Source organism: Chelonoidis abingdonii, chromosome 1, assembly GCF_003597395.2.
Source record: "Chelonoidis abingdonii isolate Lonesome George chromosome 1, CheloAbing_2.0, whole genome shotgun sequence".
NCBI classification, from domain to species: Eukaryota; Metazoa; Chordata; order Testudines; family Testudinidae; genus Chelonoidis; species Chelonoidis abingdonii.
The window spans coordinates 250,620,300-250,636,153 of record NC_133769.1 but is presented as its reverse complement, the minus strand read 5'-3'; the positions used below and the strand labels follow the sequence as shown (position 1 = coordinate 250,636,153).

The 15,854-nt window shown below is 43.9% G+C and overlaps 1 protein-coding gene across 3 annotated transcripts in view; it reads left to right on the top strand.

The window, feature by feature from the left end:
* Positions 1-15,854, top strand: part of TSGA10 (testis specific 10) — a 79,000-nt gene that overhangs the window by 26,393 nt on the left and 36,753 nt on the right. For all 3 annotated transcript variants that reach the window (XM_032765397.2, XM_032765393.2, XM_075061066.1), the window contains 3 exons: positions 1,083-1,234; positions 2,792-2,907; positions 7,505-7,659. In XM_032765397.2, coding sequence (XP_032621288.1) covers positions 1,083-1,234; positions 2,792-2,907; positions 7,505-7,659 — 423 coding nt within the window. The remainder of the gene's footprint in view (positions 1-1,082; positions 1,235-2,791; positions 2,908-7,504; positions 7,660-15,854) is intronic.

The window sequence follows — 15,854 nt, the reverse complement described above, 5'->3', positions numbered from 1 at the left end:
CAGTCCTGGACTGGAACCTCAATCTGGTGCCATCCTTAGAACCGCTGGCAACATGCTTTCTGCTCTACCTCTCGTACAAGGTGGTGTTTCTGGTAGTTATAACCTCAGTCAGGAGGGCTCAAGGCCTTACCATCAGAGCCTCCTTGCACTGGGGTCTCCAAGGACATGGTTTAGTTCAGATCCCAGCCAGCATTCCTCCCTAGGGTTGTCTCCCAGTTTCAAGTCAACCAGGACATTTCTCTCCCAGTTTTCTACCCTAAGCTGCACACAAGCAGCAGGGAACAAAGACTTCATTTGCAGATGTTCGCCGGGCATTAGCCTTTTACACTGAGCAAACCAGATCATTCTGGAAGTCCATTCAGTTGCTCGTCGTGGTAGCGGACAGAATGAAAGGGCTTCCGGTCTCCTCCCAAAGGATTTTGTCATGGATCACGTCCTGCATCTGGGAATGCCATGGCCTGGTGAAGGTACCTGCCCCTCCACTCACAGCACAGTCCACCAGGGCACAGGCTTCATCAGCAGTGTTTGTGGCACACGTTCCAACCCAGGAAATAAGCAGAGCGGTGACGTGATCCTCTGTTTTTACATTCATATTGCATTATGCCATTACCCAGCAGGCCAGAGACGATACAGCCTTTGGTAAGGAGTGCATTTGGTAAGCATTTAAGCTCCATATTTAGGCTTGGGAATCACCTAATTGAAATTGACATGAACAGTCACTCGAAGAAGAAAAAACAGTTACCTTCTCATAACAGTTTTTTGAGATGTGTTGCTCATGTCCATTCCAATACCCACCTTCCTACCCCTCTGTCAGAGTAGCAGGCAAGAAGGAACTGAGAGGGTGGCAGGTTGGCAGGGCCCTATGTCAAGTGCCATGAAGGCATGACCCCAGGGGGTGACCAGGCTAACCCTATGGATAGTATTAGCAGGAAAATCTTCTGTCTGTCATGCACACGTGTGCACACACACCTAATTGGAATGGACAGGAGCAACACATGTCGAAGAAGGACAGCTACAAGAAGGTTAGTAACTGGTTGTTTTTTTTCTGCAGTTCTTAATGTCTAGTCATTTTACTTCTATAGCTTGACAGTGAACGTTTGGAACAAATATCAAAGATAGCACTGATGAAAGAGACCATAGATTCTGTGGAAATGGAGATGAAAATATTGGCAAGAAGAGCACTGGATTCAGAAAGTGAGCTCAGCAGACAAAAAGCAGAATGTGCTTCACTAAGGTAATAAAAGCATATACATAAAAATGACTGCAGTTATAATATAAGCATACATCCACTGTTTTGTCAAAGCTATTCTGTTTATTTGAAGGAGAAGGAGCTTGTGACAGACTGTTCTCATGAGGAGCCCTCAGATTTGTAATCAACTCTCCTTCCTTCCCCAGCCTTCACCTTGGTCTGATATAGCCTAGGTTTGTTGACCGTCAGAGCATGCTGCAAGGCATATCTGTTTTCTCTGGCTTTTGCAAAAGGTGAAATTTGATGAGGATTGAGGTTTATGTTGGGTTAGGGATTTTTCTAGGAGTGTTTAAGGGTTACATTTTGTTGGATATTGTCAGCAGCTAATTTTGTATTTAAGTTTTGTAACTCCTTCAAGACCCTTCTTTACTTCTATAAATTGAAGTAAATACAGAAACAAACATACTTTTCATGTAATAGCCAGGGTTCAGCCTCCTCAAGCTGCCCTCCCGCTGTTCTTGAGAGAGGCTCCAAGAGGAGGAAATGATATTGGAGCTTCTTTCAAGGATTGGTGCTACCAGCCTGACTGAAACTTCTAGCCATTACCAAGAGCCACTAGTGAGACAAGAGCCATGAGCCACCCTCAGGGGAGGACTACAGGGAAGAAAGCATGTTAGGCAGCATGTGCAGGAGGGAAGAGGGGACCCAGGTGGCAAGGGAGAAAGATCAACAAAAAGGAAACGTGCAGAGAACTGGGGAAGAAGACGACAAGGTGGCACAGAAGTGTGTACAGGAGAGAGGAGAACACATTGGAAGGAAAGATATTGTGATTCTTTTCCAAGATGGTAAAAAAATCTACTCCCCTTAAACATGCTTCAGATACATGTCTTCTGTTACTTACAAGTAATTGCTATGTGAATGTTGCACTGTTAGGAATAGATCTGTGATGGACAGGAGAGCTGCTCCACAGAATTGTGAATGTGAGTGCGGCTGGCCCATGATACACTTTTTCTTTTTTAAGATGTGTCCAGTATTATGAAAACATCTGAGAAACCCTGCTCTAAAGTTACTGCTACTTCCTGTTAGTCTCTCAGCTTCATGAGCACCATCAGAAAAAATCTGTGTTCTTTATCTTAATTTCAATTATTTTTAAGATGGTTCTTGTTATACCTTCAAAGTAGCACTATTAGCTCTTTCCAGTTCCAAAACACAGTATGAGCAGGTATAAGCTTCACTATCTAGCTCTATCAGTGCACCTCAGTCATGATTTATAAGTTTGTAACTTTACCCATCCCAGTCTTAGGCATCTTCTAATCAGAGCTTATAGTTGATTAAAAGTTTTTTTTTATCTTATTCTAATCCTTTGAGCTGTCCAGTCTCTCAAAACACCTCTAATTCTGTGGGATTCATCACAGGAATAGACCAGTCTTCATAATTAAAGATAGACGAAGATAAATGTTGGTGCAATATCCAAGATTACTTGAAATATCTCAAGAAATGCTGATTTATTTAACTTTGGCAGTTGTGGTGACATTAGAGAATGTGAGAAAAGTTTATTAATATACGTTTGCATTAAAGCTGTCACTCTTTATACTTCCATAGCTTATTAAATGAAAAGACAGAACAGAGTCTTTCAGAGACACAGCGACATCTTGCTAAAAAAAAATATGAATTACAACTTACCCAGGAGAAAATTATGGTTTTGGATGAAAAAATTGGTGAGTTAGATATTTAGTTAAAATTTAGTGGTAGTATTGCTTTCTCTTCCTCACTTCTTCCACATTATATAAAAAGTAATGTTTAATCAACTGTTTTATTTTATACTATTTTAAGTGTTCCAGTAGTACAAAGACAAACAATTAATTCGTCACCAGAAATTCAAAATTAAAACAGTTTTATATTTTATGGTTAGAGGAAAGCATATAGATACATCAAAAAACTTTTTTCTTACTTTAATCGACAAAAAGCAAATAACTTATTTTCTGTTTTTAGAAGGAGTTTTCTCCCTATCTCAGACCAGCATAATTAAGATGGTTATTAATAAAGTTATTCCTGATAACCTGCTCATACTATTAGTTGAACAATAAGTTTTGTTACCCATTTGATTTGTTTGGGCTCATCAGTAATATTTGCTTAACAGACTGTAGCTCCCAATTCTGCAAGGTGCTGAGATAGTACTTCTTCGGACTGTTCTTTTAATAAAGGATGTAAGTAGTCAGAATAAATTTTCAAATGCAGTACAGAGCAATATGCTCAAGACAGGAGTAAAAAGAGATGGGTGCAGGAATGGTAGGACATTCTGAGGACCATTGACTAAACTAGAGCCCAGTTATATAGCACTGGATAACTACTTTATAGATCACAGTCAACATCATCTGCACTCACCAAAGTAAAATGTAGCAGTTTGCAAAAAGAAAATGAAATGTATTATAGATGGCAAAACCTATAGTTAAAATGGCCCAATGTTTTCTGTTATATGAAATTTTGTTTTCAGTTGCTTATGTGTACCTGTTGTGGTTGCTGGGAGATAGGGGACCTAACCCCTCCCAAAGCTAAAAACCCTCAACCAAGAGGGATTCAGGCCACAAGTAAATTCTGGGGTCAGCAAATGGGGAAAAAACAGGGACAGGAGTGAAGGTCAAAGGCTTAGAATTAGGGAACTGGAAGGGGAGACAGCTCAGAAAACACCTGACAGCTCAGAGAACTCCTGACAGCACTCACTACTTCTCAGAGGCATCTTAAGGAGTCAGTGGACACTTCCCAGAGGAACTCTGTTCGGAGGCATGACTTAACATTGGATTTGAAATAGGCCTCATAGTTGCAGAGTACCCCTTGGAAGGTGTATACTATTTGTACCACTGAGGCAGGCAACTGTAGGCCTACCCATAATTAAAGGCCCACTCCCTCAATTGAGGGGGAAGAACCACTAAATCCAGGGTACAAGAAAGTAGTTGGGGCAACAAATGAAAAAAACAGGAGCAGGAGTGAGGTGAGAGGTAAAGAATGAGGGATTCAGAGGGGGACATTGAGCAGAGAATCCCTGACAGTGCCCACTGCTCCTCAGAGGCATCCAGGGATAAACTAATGGCTGATCGAGGGTGGATTTGTTTTGATGACCTACAGGTGAAAGCCTGAATTATGTATAATTATCATGCTGCCCCCAAGCCATTTGGTTCTCTCCTGTTAGAGGGTGTGCATGAATAAGGTAGGGGGTTGGAGAAAGGGTGGTCTCATGGTTAAGGCAGCTGAATGCTGCTAGGGAAAGTGGATTCTATCCCTGCCTCTGCCACACAGTTCCTGTGTGATGCTAGGAAAGTCAATAGGAAAGTCATCTTTTAAAAATGGTCATTAATTGTTTGTTCCTCATTTTCTGGGTGCCAGACTTGAGACCCTAGGGCCTGATTTGCAGAATTGATGAGCATTCGTAGTTGCAATGGAATTCAATTCAAGTTGTTCTTTGAATATATAAAGTGCTATTTAATGCTACATACAGATTTTAGGTGTCTCAAATTAGTAACCCTAAATTAGTGGATACTTTTGACCTTAATCTCTTTTTGTACCTCAGTTCCTTGTCAGTTAAATGGGGATGATGATGCCCTGTCATCTCACAGGGGTGTTGTAAAAATAAATTAATGTTTGAAGCACTCGAATACTGTAGTGATGAGCACTATAGAAAAACTCAGGAGGAAATTAATAACGATTTCTTCACAGCTGAGCATGAATCGTATGCAGTAATTCAGTCTTGGGAGCATGTGTTGTTCAATAAGGAGAAAACAAATACTGAATAGCAGCTCACTGAGTGAGCACCCCTTATTCTGTACAATGAATGAGACAGGGGAAAAACTGTAATAATATAACTAAATGATGTATGATAATATGTATGCATAAGGAGACTGAACTAAAGTAGCACAGGCAACCTTAATTCTGTTCTGTCATAACTTCTGAGTTACTTCTGGGGGAATTCTGCGCCTTGCAGGGGTGCAGATTTCATACTTCCCACAGATTTCTTGGCTCCCCCGCAGAAAAACAGGACAGCAAAGAAAGCTGTGGGGAACACACACCCGTTCTGCAGCAGCCCAGGCAGATCACCGCAGGGGAAAGAAGGGATGCTGGCATGTGTCCATGGAGAGCCATTAAGGGGGTGGGGCTTGGCACCTGTCTGCATGTGGATGAGTGAGAGAGACTCACTCTGTCCCTCTCGTCACTGTTGCTGCATCCTGGGCTTGGAGGCCGAGGGCTGTGTGAAGCAGGCTCTGTCCCTGAGGCAGAGCAGAAATGTAACAACTAAACAGGCAGGCTGCTAACTGAGGTGAAAGTAACTTAAAGGACTTACCAGTACTCTGGAGTCCTGAGCAGGGGCATGGCCTCATCCAGAAGAAGTGGGGCCTTTAAATATCCAGGGGTTCCCACAGCAGCCGGAGCCCCGGCCCTTTAAATCACCACCGGAACCCTGCCGCCACTAACCCAGGGCTCCAGCAGTGGAACTCAGGAGGCGATTTAAAGGGCCTGGGGCTCCAGCCACTGCAAGGACCCTCGGGCCCTTTAAATCACCAAGCTGGGGAAGCTGGTCCGGCGTGGTGTTACTGGCTCTTGCCGGTAGGCCATACCAGACCAGATCGTCTTACTTTTACCTCTGCTGCTACTCTTCCCATTGTTCCCATTCTTAGTCAATTAAGGCTCCTTTACCTTGCCAGAGTGGTGTAAAGGAAACTTATTTTAAATGACAGTAATGTAATTCTCAGCTGGGAAGGTCAGAGTGCTTTCTTGCTTTTTTTCCTTTGCCAGAGAGGCACAGTAGGGTTAGATTACAGCTCAGGATCTATTTTACTTATCCATATAAAAAAATGCAGGACAATGATTATCAAAACTGTACACCTTTCTTGTGTGAAAGTCTGAGTAATTTAAAGTGACATTCTACAGAACACCAAAATAAAAGTAATGTAATTTAAATGAAAATCCAGGATTATAACTAGAATTCAGGGTCTTGGTTACCAAGTATTTGTAACTTAACTTTCATGTGTTTAGGAAATGCTGAACAGTTGTTGTGATTTTTTTTCTGTATGGTAATTTAAATAAATAACCAAAATAAGTGGAACTGATGTGGTTATACTGCATTATTTTGACAAATAAAATGAGTAGAATTTTGCAATTTTTGGGTGCAGAATTTTGCATTTTTGATGCAGAATTCCCCCAGGAGTATTGAGTGTTTGACTTCGCAGCCTCAATACTTTTCTTTTTAATTTAGTTGCCCTGTGTGTAATACATATCCATGTAGGGATTCATTGTGTCAAAAGCATTTAATTAGTTATTAACTACTAAAACTTTTGATAATTTCTCACTTTTGATAATTTTTTGATAATTTGATCTTTGTTTGCTTTACACAGAGTTTGTATATATGTGTGTAGCTGCACTGCAGCTATGAGCATGCTTCCCAGCACTACTAGAGAGAGACATGCTAGCTCTGCTCTAGTTAGCACGCTAAAAATGGTAGTGTGGACACAGTAGCACAGGAGGTGGTTTGGGCTAGCTACCTGAGTACATACTCAGGGGGTCTGGTGTGATTGTATTTGGGCAGCTAGACCATGCTTCTGTGCCACACTGCTATTTTTAGAGACTAACTTGAGTAGCATTTGTCTATCTGCTGGGACGCATGCTCCCATCTGCAGTGTAGACTTACCCTTAGTGTCATATAATTCAGTTACAGCCTGCTACAAGTGTCTTGCAGTATTTACATGACATTTTTATTATGAATTTGTTAATTTTCTTTAGTTACTCGTTCTGCATACTCTTCGGTGGAATACTCAGTGTCCTTTTCTGGTTTATAATTAGCATTTATAGATCTTTCTGTGTTAAGTTAACGCCTTTCTCTTAACATAACAGAGAAGACCAATGTTCTGCACATGGACAAGAAAGTTTAATACCCAGCTTTATATATTGTAATTTGCACTCCACTTTGCTCTATTGTTTTAAACCTATTTCCTAGGCACTTCAGTTTACATTATTGAGGAGTTATAATTATTATCTTAATATTTGCAATTAAAAAACACCCTAAAAAGGGGTAAATTTGCATCGAGTCTTTAGTAGCTTAGGCCCTGATCCAGCAAAGCACTCAAATACAGGCTTTAAGCATGCAAATAGTCCCATTGACATTAGTGGGACTATTTTTGTCCCTATCATCATGCTTCAGTGCTTTGCTGGTTCTTGGCCTTAGTTGTGTTTTCTTGTGGTTTAGAAGTGTATCAAGCTATGTGAAATGGAAAATAATTATTTTAAACTGAGTTAATAAAAATGAGCCCTTTATGATTATATGTGCAGATAACTTTTCAAAACAAAATCTTGCACAACAAGGAGAAATCCATATTCTCGAAGAAACTATTGCTGAGCTGGATACAGAAAAGAACTCCTTACAAGAACGTGTGGATGAAAAAACTGAGAAAATTTCTTCCTTTCAAGAAACCCTGGCAATGAAAGTATGTTCTTGCATGTAAATTTCTATATAATTTATTATTGATTCATTAGTTTTAAAGCATTTTTCATAATAGTTATCTATGCAAAGGACCCTTTAGGACCACCCACCTCATCACTGGGATCTTCAAAAGTGCTCAGTGTTAGCTAAATTCTGCTCCCATTAAAGTCCATAAAAAATTCCCATTGACTTCAATAGTAACTGAGTTACGCCAGTGTTGAGCTCCCTATTCTTAGTGTTTTATACAGTGTAATTTTAAAAATGCCAAGAGATGGGATTTTCACCACTTTCCTTGGTTGAAGCAGACTAAACTTAACAGGCTAATAAGTTTCACATTCAGAAACTTTTTCTTGAAATTCAGACTTAATTTTCTCTTCTAGGGCATATTTATGTAACAAATACAACCACATTGGGGATGTAGTTACAACTTCATTATCCCTTGAAATGGTTACAGGATATTTCCAGTTTGTAGTACAAATGGGCCCTTCACAGGGCTCAAGCATTCAACATCTCCCCTTGGGGTGTGTCTTTACTGCAGTCCAAGGTGTGATTGCAACCCAGGTAGATATACTCATGCTAGCATTGCTAAAAGTAGCAGTGAGGATGTGTCAGAAATGCCAGTAGGTACCCAGAATTCTTTTTCGAGTGGAGTCCCTGTTGGTGCTCGACTTTAGGTGATTGTGCGCCCTGCGACTCTAGTCAGAGAATTTCGACAGCACTACCTGGCTGAGACACACATGTGCTCTCCTTGCCTCACACCTGCAGCGGCAATTAACTAGTGATATGTGGCTCTTCCCCCACCCCCGTTCCTTCTCAATCTCCCATGGTCTGAGTCCGAGCTCCAGCAGCGTGTGCACTCGCTTTATATCAGATTTAGTTTAGTCAGGTAGTTTAGTGCAGTTAGATGAGTTGGTTTAGAACCTTTTATTTCTTTTTCTCCCGATTCAAAAAAAAATCAACAACTTTTTTTCCTTTAGTCCCCTTGAGGGACATTAATTTTCCTCAGAATGCCAGGGTCACTTGGCTTTAAACGCTGCCTCTTCCTGTTGTGAGGCAATTCTGCTTTCTGACAGACACTTGCAATGTGTTCGGTGCCTGGGAGAAACTCATGTGCCCCAGAAGTCCACCTATTGCCAGTCCACAATCTTAAGACATGGACTAGGAAAGTGAGGGACCTTAAACTGAAATTTAGCCTATTGGAGAAATCACTCAGGCCCGAGCTAGCAAACTTTTCCTGCCGCCCTATCACCATAGGTGGCTTCCGACAGACCCTCTGTCTCCTAAAGTACTTGGAAAGAGGAGAACTAACACAAACCCTACCCAGACCACGTCAAAGAAGGCACATTCCCTGCTTCTGTCCACTAGATCGCTACCAATCACCTCGTAGCGTAGTACCTTTGAGTCAGCAGGGACCTCCGGTACCCAGGGCCGCCCGCGGGGGGCAAGTGGGGCAATTTGCCCCAGGCCCCACAGGGGCCCCGCGAGCCGCTCCGGGTTTTCGGCGGCACTTCCGCGGTGGGTCCTTCACTCATTCGAGGTCTTCAGCGGCGGGTCCTTCCGTGCAGCGCAAGGCTCGGAGCAAGTGAAAGACCCGCCGCTGAAGTGCTGCCGAAGCCTCAGCGCGCCGCCCAGTGAGTACAAGCGCCGCAAGTGGCGGGTGGGGAGAGCCGCAATCGGTTGCACGTAGGCTGCTCTACCACCGCCGCTTCATTCTTTGGCAGCAATTCCGTGGCGGGTCCTTCCTTCCACGAGGGACCCGCTGCTGAGTTGCTGCCGAACACCCGGCCCTGCCCCAGGCCCCCTGAATCCTCTGGGTGGCCCTCCCGGTACCGGTGGTACCGTCACAGCTGCAAACCCTAAGAGGGCAGGCTCTAAGAAGGGCAGGCAGAAGGCCGCCTCCTCTACCTCGGCAACAGCATTACTGGAAAAGTGCTCTGTATGGAGCGACTCTGCAGTATAAAAGGCAACAGCACCACCTGCTGGCCATATATTGAATAGCACAGACACTGCACCACACATTGCCACACCGTCCTTGGCACACTGTCTGTCAGCTCCTTTCCTACTGGTACCACAAGGTCCCCTAGTATCACAGCAGTTCTCTTTATCACCTTTCACACAAGTACCTCAAATGGTACCACAGCCTCAACAGTTTCTTGCTCTGAAGGACCTGAAAATTGCCCCGGTACCGGAATCACCTCTCCTCAGTTCCGATACTGCTTTGGTACTTTCACTACTGCTCACTCTGCCAACTAGAGCTGCTTCTCCTTTCTCTAGTGAGGAGGATGTAGATGAGGAAGGGGGAGGCTTTCTCCTCCCAACACTCTTCACGTATGCAAGCAGAGTTCAGTCCGCACATCAGGAGTGTTCTAAGCCTCCACCAGGGTCTGAATTGCATGGGTCGTATGGTCACCCCTTGGGGCCCCCACCTATGCCCTTACCACCTCAATGGGCATTCTGGGACCCAGGGGCAGCTTATAGACAGTGTTACCCAAACCCCTAAGTGGGCCTGCAGAGGTACATAGGCACTCTTCACCAAGCTCCACGGTGCCACCAGCTGCCCCTCCCGAACAGAGCCTTGAGGAGACAGAAGAAGTTTTAGCTCAGGAGGCAGCTCCTGCCACCTGCACTTCATTCTCACCAGATAAGACTGTTATGCCCCTTATGCCTATTGCTGGAGATGATTTCAGGAATTTCCAGGAGCTCTTCAAAAGAATAGCGACGATGCTCCAGATAACCCTAGAGGAGGTCTGAGTCACATCACGAGCTCTTGGACATACTCCACATGTCCACCTCCTTCAAGATTGCCCTTTTGATTAACTCAGCAATCATGGAACCCACCACAAATATCTGGCAGATTGTTGCTACCATCCCAGCCACATGTAAGAGAGTGGACAAAAAATATTACATCCCTTCAAAAGGGATGGAATTTCTATTCATACACCCTCAGACCAATTCATTGGCAATCAATGCAGTTAATGAGTGGGGCAAAGAGCATTACTCTAGAACCACCCCTTATGATAAAGAGTGGAAAAGTCTGGACTTGCTTGGTCACAAGGCATATTCATCAGCGACACCACTTCTGGATTGCCAATTATGAAGCCCTATGGCAAAGTATGAACATATAAACGATTCCAAATTTTCTGACTTTATTGACTACATACTAGACAACAAAAGAGAGCAGTTTACATCGTTCATTTCTGAGAGCCACCTCTTAGCTCGAACTGCCCTCCAAGCCTCTTTTGGACTCTGCTGACACAGCAGCAAGGACCATCACCACCACCAAAGTAATGCACCAAGCCTCTTGACTTCATCTGTCACCCTTCCCTAGGAAGGTCCAAGTCTCTGTAGAGAACCTTCTGTTCAAGAGTCCAAAACAGTTTGCCGCCAAGACCGACAAGTTGCTCCATTTGTTGAAAGACTTGAGGGCCATGATCAGGTCTCTTGGCGTCTGTACAGCTGCAACAAAACGCAAACAAGGCAGGTATTATACATCACAGTGCCCCAGACAGGGCCCATGCACACAGCAACTGAGACAATACAATAACCAGAGGCACAGACAGAGACTATCCAGACGCAGACTAAGCTTCTCCTAAACCACCACAGATTAACAATCAACCTCTAAACAGCAGATTTGAAGGTTTGGTCAAGGGCTTACCAGACCTCCCCCAACTTTTGCTGCCAACGCTACCTCCCATCAACGATCCCTTTATCAATTGTCTAACACCATTCTATCCAAACTGGTGAACCATCACCTCCAGCAGATGTGTACTGGAAATCATCAAGACTGGCTATGCCATCCAGTTCCTTTTCATCTCTTCTACCCACCCTGCCTCCCCATCCTTCTTCAGGGACCCCTATTATGAGCCCCTCCTGAGACAGGAAGTGGAGCATCTCCTACAAATAGGCGTGGTAGAGCCAGTTTTGGTACATCACAGAGGGAAGGGCTTCTATTCCCATTACTTTTTAACCTGAAAGAAGTCTGAATGATGGAGACCCATCGTCAACCTCAGGAAGCTAAATAAATTAGTCAGAACATAACGATTCAGGATGGTTACGTTAGCTACAATCATCCCAGCACTGGAGCAAGGGGATTGGTTTGCAAGATGCATATTTTTACATTACTATACGCCCTACACACAGGAAATTTCTTTGGTTCATACTGGGACAGGACCATTTCCAATATACAGTACTATCCTTTGGCCTCTCCATGGCTCTCTGGGCATTTTCCAAAGTCCTTGCTATGGCAGCAACTCACCTTCGCAAGCACAGGGTCATGATATACCGCTACTTAGATGACTGTCTAATCAAGACTCACACTTGAGCAGAAGCCGTTGCAGCCACGCACCAGACAATGTTGCTCTTCACCAGTCTCGGTCTACAAATAAATGTTCAAAAGTCCACATTAATGCCAGTCCAGAAACTGGACTTTATCATCGTGCACCTAATTTCTCTATAAACACCTGCATCATTACCTTTTCAGAGATTCGCCACTCTAACGAATCTCATCAATACCTCATTGCACAGCCCAAGGATATTTGCCAGGACCGGTCTTCAGCTACTAGGTCACATGGTGGCGACCACATACGTGGTGAAACATGCCAGGCTGCACATGCACTGCTTGCAGAGTTGACTCAAGGCAGTGTTCACGGCACACAAACACAATTTGAATAAAATTCTGAGTATGCCAATGAAGGTTAAGGACTCGCTACAACGGTGGACTCACCCGCACAACATCTACACAGGTGTCCCTTTCCTTCAGCCTCCTCTCGAATTGATAATCACAATGCATGCCTCTCTACTGAGGTGGGGGTGCCCACCGACACAAGCTCTCAGTACAGAGAAGATGGTCTCCTTCCAAATCAACAGTCCACATGAATGTACTGGAATTATGCGCAGTTCACAATGCCTGTGCACACTCCATGCCGCTGATCAAAGACAAAAACAGACAGATCATGACGGACAATGTAACCTGCATGTTCCACATAAAGGGGGAGGAGGGAGATCCCACTTCCTATGTACGGAGGCCATAAAATTCTGGACATGGTGCATACAACACAATGTCACCATATCAACCACCTCCCTGCCTTGGTCTCAGAATATCATGGCGACACAATAAGTTGAAGGTTCTCGAATGACCACAAGTGGGAAATCAACACCTGCATGATCCAGTCATATTTCAGCTATGGGAGTTCCCCGCAATAGACCTGTTTGCCACAAAAAAACAAACAACCAATGTCCAGCTTTTTCCTCCAGAGTGGGACTGGGATCAGGATCCAGCGGCAACGCATTTTTCATTTCATGGCATGCACCCGTCCTGTATGCTTTTCCTCTTGCCCCATTGCTGTCCAGGGTCCTGCACAAGATCAGAATCAATCAACCCAAAGTCATCCTGATAGCACCAGCATGGCCCAGACAAACCTGCTACCCATACCTGAAACAGATGTCATCCTGCCCCCCCTCGCCACATCTCTTCCTACTTCTTCCAAATGTCCTCTCTCAGGACACGGATCAGACTCTGCATCCAAACCTGGGGTCGCTCCATCTCACAGCCTGGCTCATCAATGATTCCAGGGCGAGGAGATAACTTGTTCTGAGGACATTAAAGACAACTGGCTAAACAGCAGAAGGCCCACTACACAGGCTCCTTACCTCCACAAACAGAAGAGATTCCACATGTGATGCCTAAATAAACAAATCAGCACCACCACCTCTACCATACCAGTGGTCCTGGAATACATGCTCTACCTTAAGAAAGCCGGCCTTTTAATGATTTCTCTGCAGGTGCATCTGGCAGCCATTACAACATTCCATGACAAAGTGTACGGCGTTTCAGTCTTTGCTCATCCAATTACCAAAAGGTTCCTCCAGGGAGTATGCAACCTCTATCCAGAGCTCCAGTGTACCCACAGGACCTGACTTTAGTGCTTCGATCTCTCACAATTGCCCCATTCGAACCTTTGGCCATGCGTTCTCTTCTACGTCTTTCCTTGAAGGTAGCCTTCCTAGTCGCCATCATGTCTGTGGGATGTGGGAGAAACTGGTGCTCTTATGTATAGACCCCCCTATATAGTTTTTTCCAAAAACAAGGTCAGTGGCCTCACCGCAAATTTATGCTGAAAGTCCCTTCTTCCTTCCACATCAATCAACCTATCCATCTTCCCATGTTCTTCCCTAAACCTCACAAGGACAGGCAAGAAGTAATTTTCCATGCTCTGGACATCAGAAGGGCACTAGTCCTTTATCTTGAATGGATCAAATTGTTCAGGAAAACTCCTAGATTGTTCCTCTCCACCGTGGACCGCTCCAAAGACAAACCCGTCTCTAAGCACAGACTTTCAGATGGATTTCAGATTGCATTCAGCTCTGTTACCAACAACATGACCTATAACCCCCCTCATGTGTTAGAACACACTCCATGTTGTCTTATCGTCCATTCAGACCTAATTCTGAAGCCCCTCCTTTCCGCGAGGGGCACTGCTCTACAGTCACCTAAAATGCAGCACCCACAGGGACTCCACTCAGGAGGTGGAGGGGGGGAGGATTGCTCACATGGTGCAGTAACTGAGGTTATTCCAGATGTGAGTCTCTGTAGGTGCTCCACTACCCTCCCCTATACTTCAGAGTTGTAAGTCGTCTGCGACAGAGAAAGAACTGGATGGAGGTGGGGAAGCTGCACAGCACTAGGGATAATTGCCATTGCAGGCGTGAGACAGGGAAAGCGTATGGGCGCAGGTACTGCTGTTGAAATTCTTCACCTATAGGTTCAGGGCACACAATCACCTAAAGTGGAGCACCCACAGGGACTCACATCTTGAAGAACCTCAGTTACTGCACAAGGTGAGTAACCTTCTCTTCCAGGTGGGGCAATGAAACCCATACTACTGCCTCTACACTGTTACTTTTAGCAATACTAGTCTCAGGTAAAGCTCACATGAGTATGTATGAACTACAATCACATACCCTCACCTTTCCATAACCAAGTGTTACATATTTATCTTTCTTAAACTTTCCTTCTAACTCTTTCCAGCACCATGATTGTTTTATTGCTCTCTTCTAAACTCCCTCCTGTTCTGGACACTTAAATATATGGAGATATAGATATCTCATAGAACTGGAAGGGACTCTGAAAGGTCATTGAATCCCACCCTCTGCCTTCACTAGTAGGACCAAGTACTGATTTTGCCCCAGATCCCTAAGTGGCCCCCTCAAGGATTGAACTCATAACCCTGGGTTTAGCAGGCCAGTGTTCAAACCACTGAGCTATCCCTCCCCCCAAAAAGATGATTGACTAACTGAACACTTAATTCCTGCTTTGTTTATACCAGACCCATATAGAAAGGGTCTATTTCTTCCCTCTCCCGTGAATTGTGCCTTTGTTTATTCAGCCCAAAATTGCACTGCCCTCTTTTATTGCAGTTGGCTCTGAATAACAAAATCCTTTGCACCCTAAGGGCTTGTCTACATGAGAAGGTTGCACTGGTTTAATTTAAGGTATGAATGTAAACTGATTTAATTAAAACTGGTGCAGACCTCTATGTGGACACTCTTATTTCAGTTTTGAAGTGTTCAGTTTAGTTTAAGTTGATTTGGCATCAGTTTAACCTAAACTGAAATAAATCACTCTTAAAGTATAATAAAGTTGTCTACACAGGGATTTGCACCAGTTTTAACTAAATCATTTTAAGAATGTTCAGTGCCTATGCTGTTAGCTTACGGACCATTCTTCAAAGTAACAACTTTCCTGACATTAAAGCTTTATGAAAAAGAATTGTTCATTTAAGAATTGTTTCTCTTTGAAGAGAATGAGGCCCCTGAATCATCAATGAATTTGTACCAGTGAATCAGCATGCAAGGTCATCATGTTTTGCTCCAATATGGGAAAGTGTATCCATCCAGTTTTGGGTCCTCTTTCCCAGCCTCCTCTTTCTGCAGCAGAATGAAATTGATTTGATTCTTGCTGGTATCCCTGGTTTCCAGGCTGTCAGCAGAATTAAATGGCAGCAGTAAAAGCTGACACTCTAGTTAGTTTTCATTTAGCTGCACTATAGGAAAGCTATGAGAAGATAGAGCTAATTGTCAGCAGTCTTAGGAAGACAGCACTGTGTCTGCTAACATTTGGTTCACATTCAGGAGATTATCTTTGTAACCATGGAGGATGAAGAAATGTAAGTTCTAAAAATGAAAATGAAAGTTTAGGTT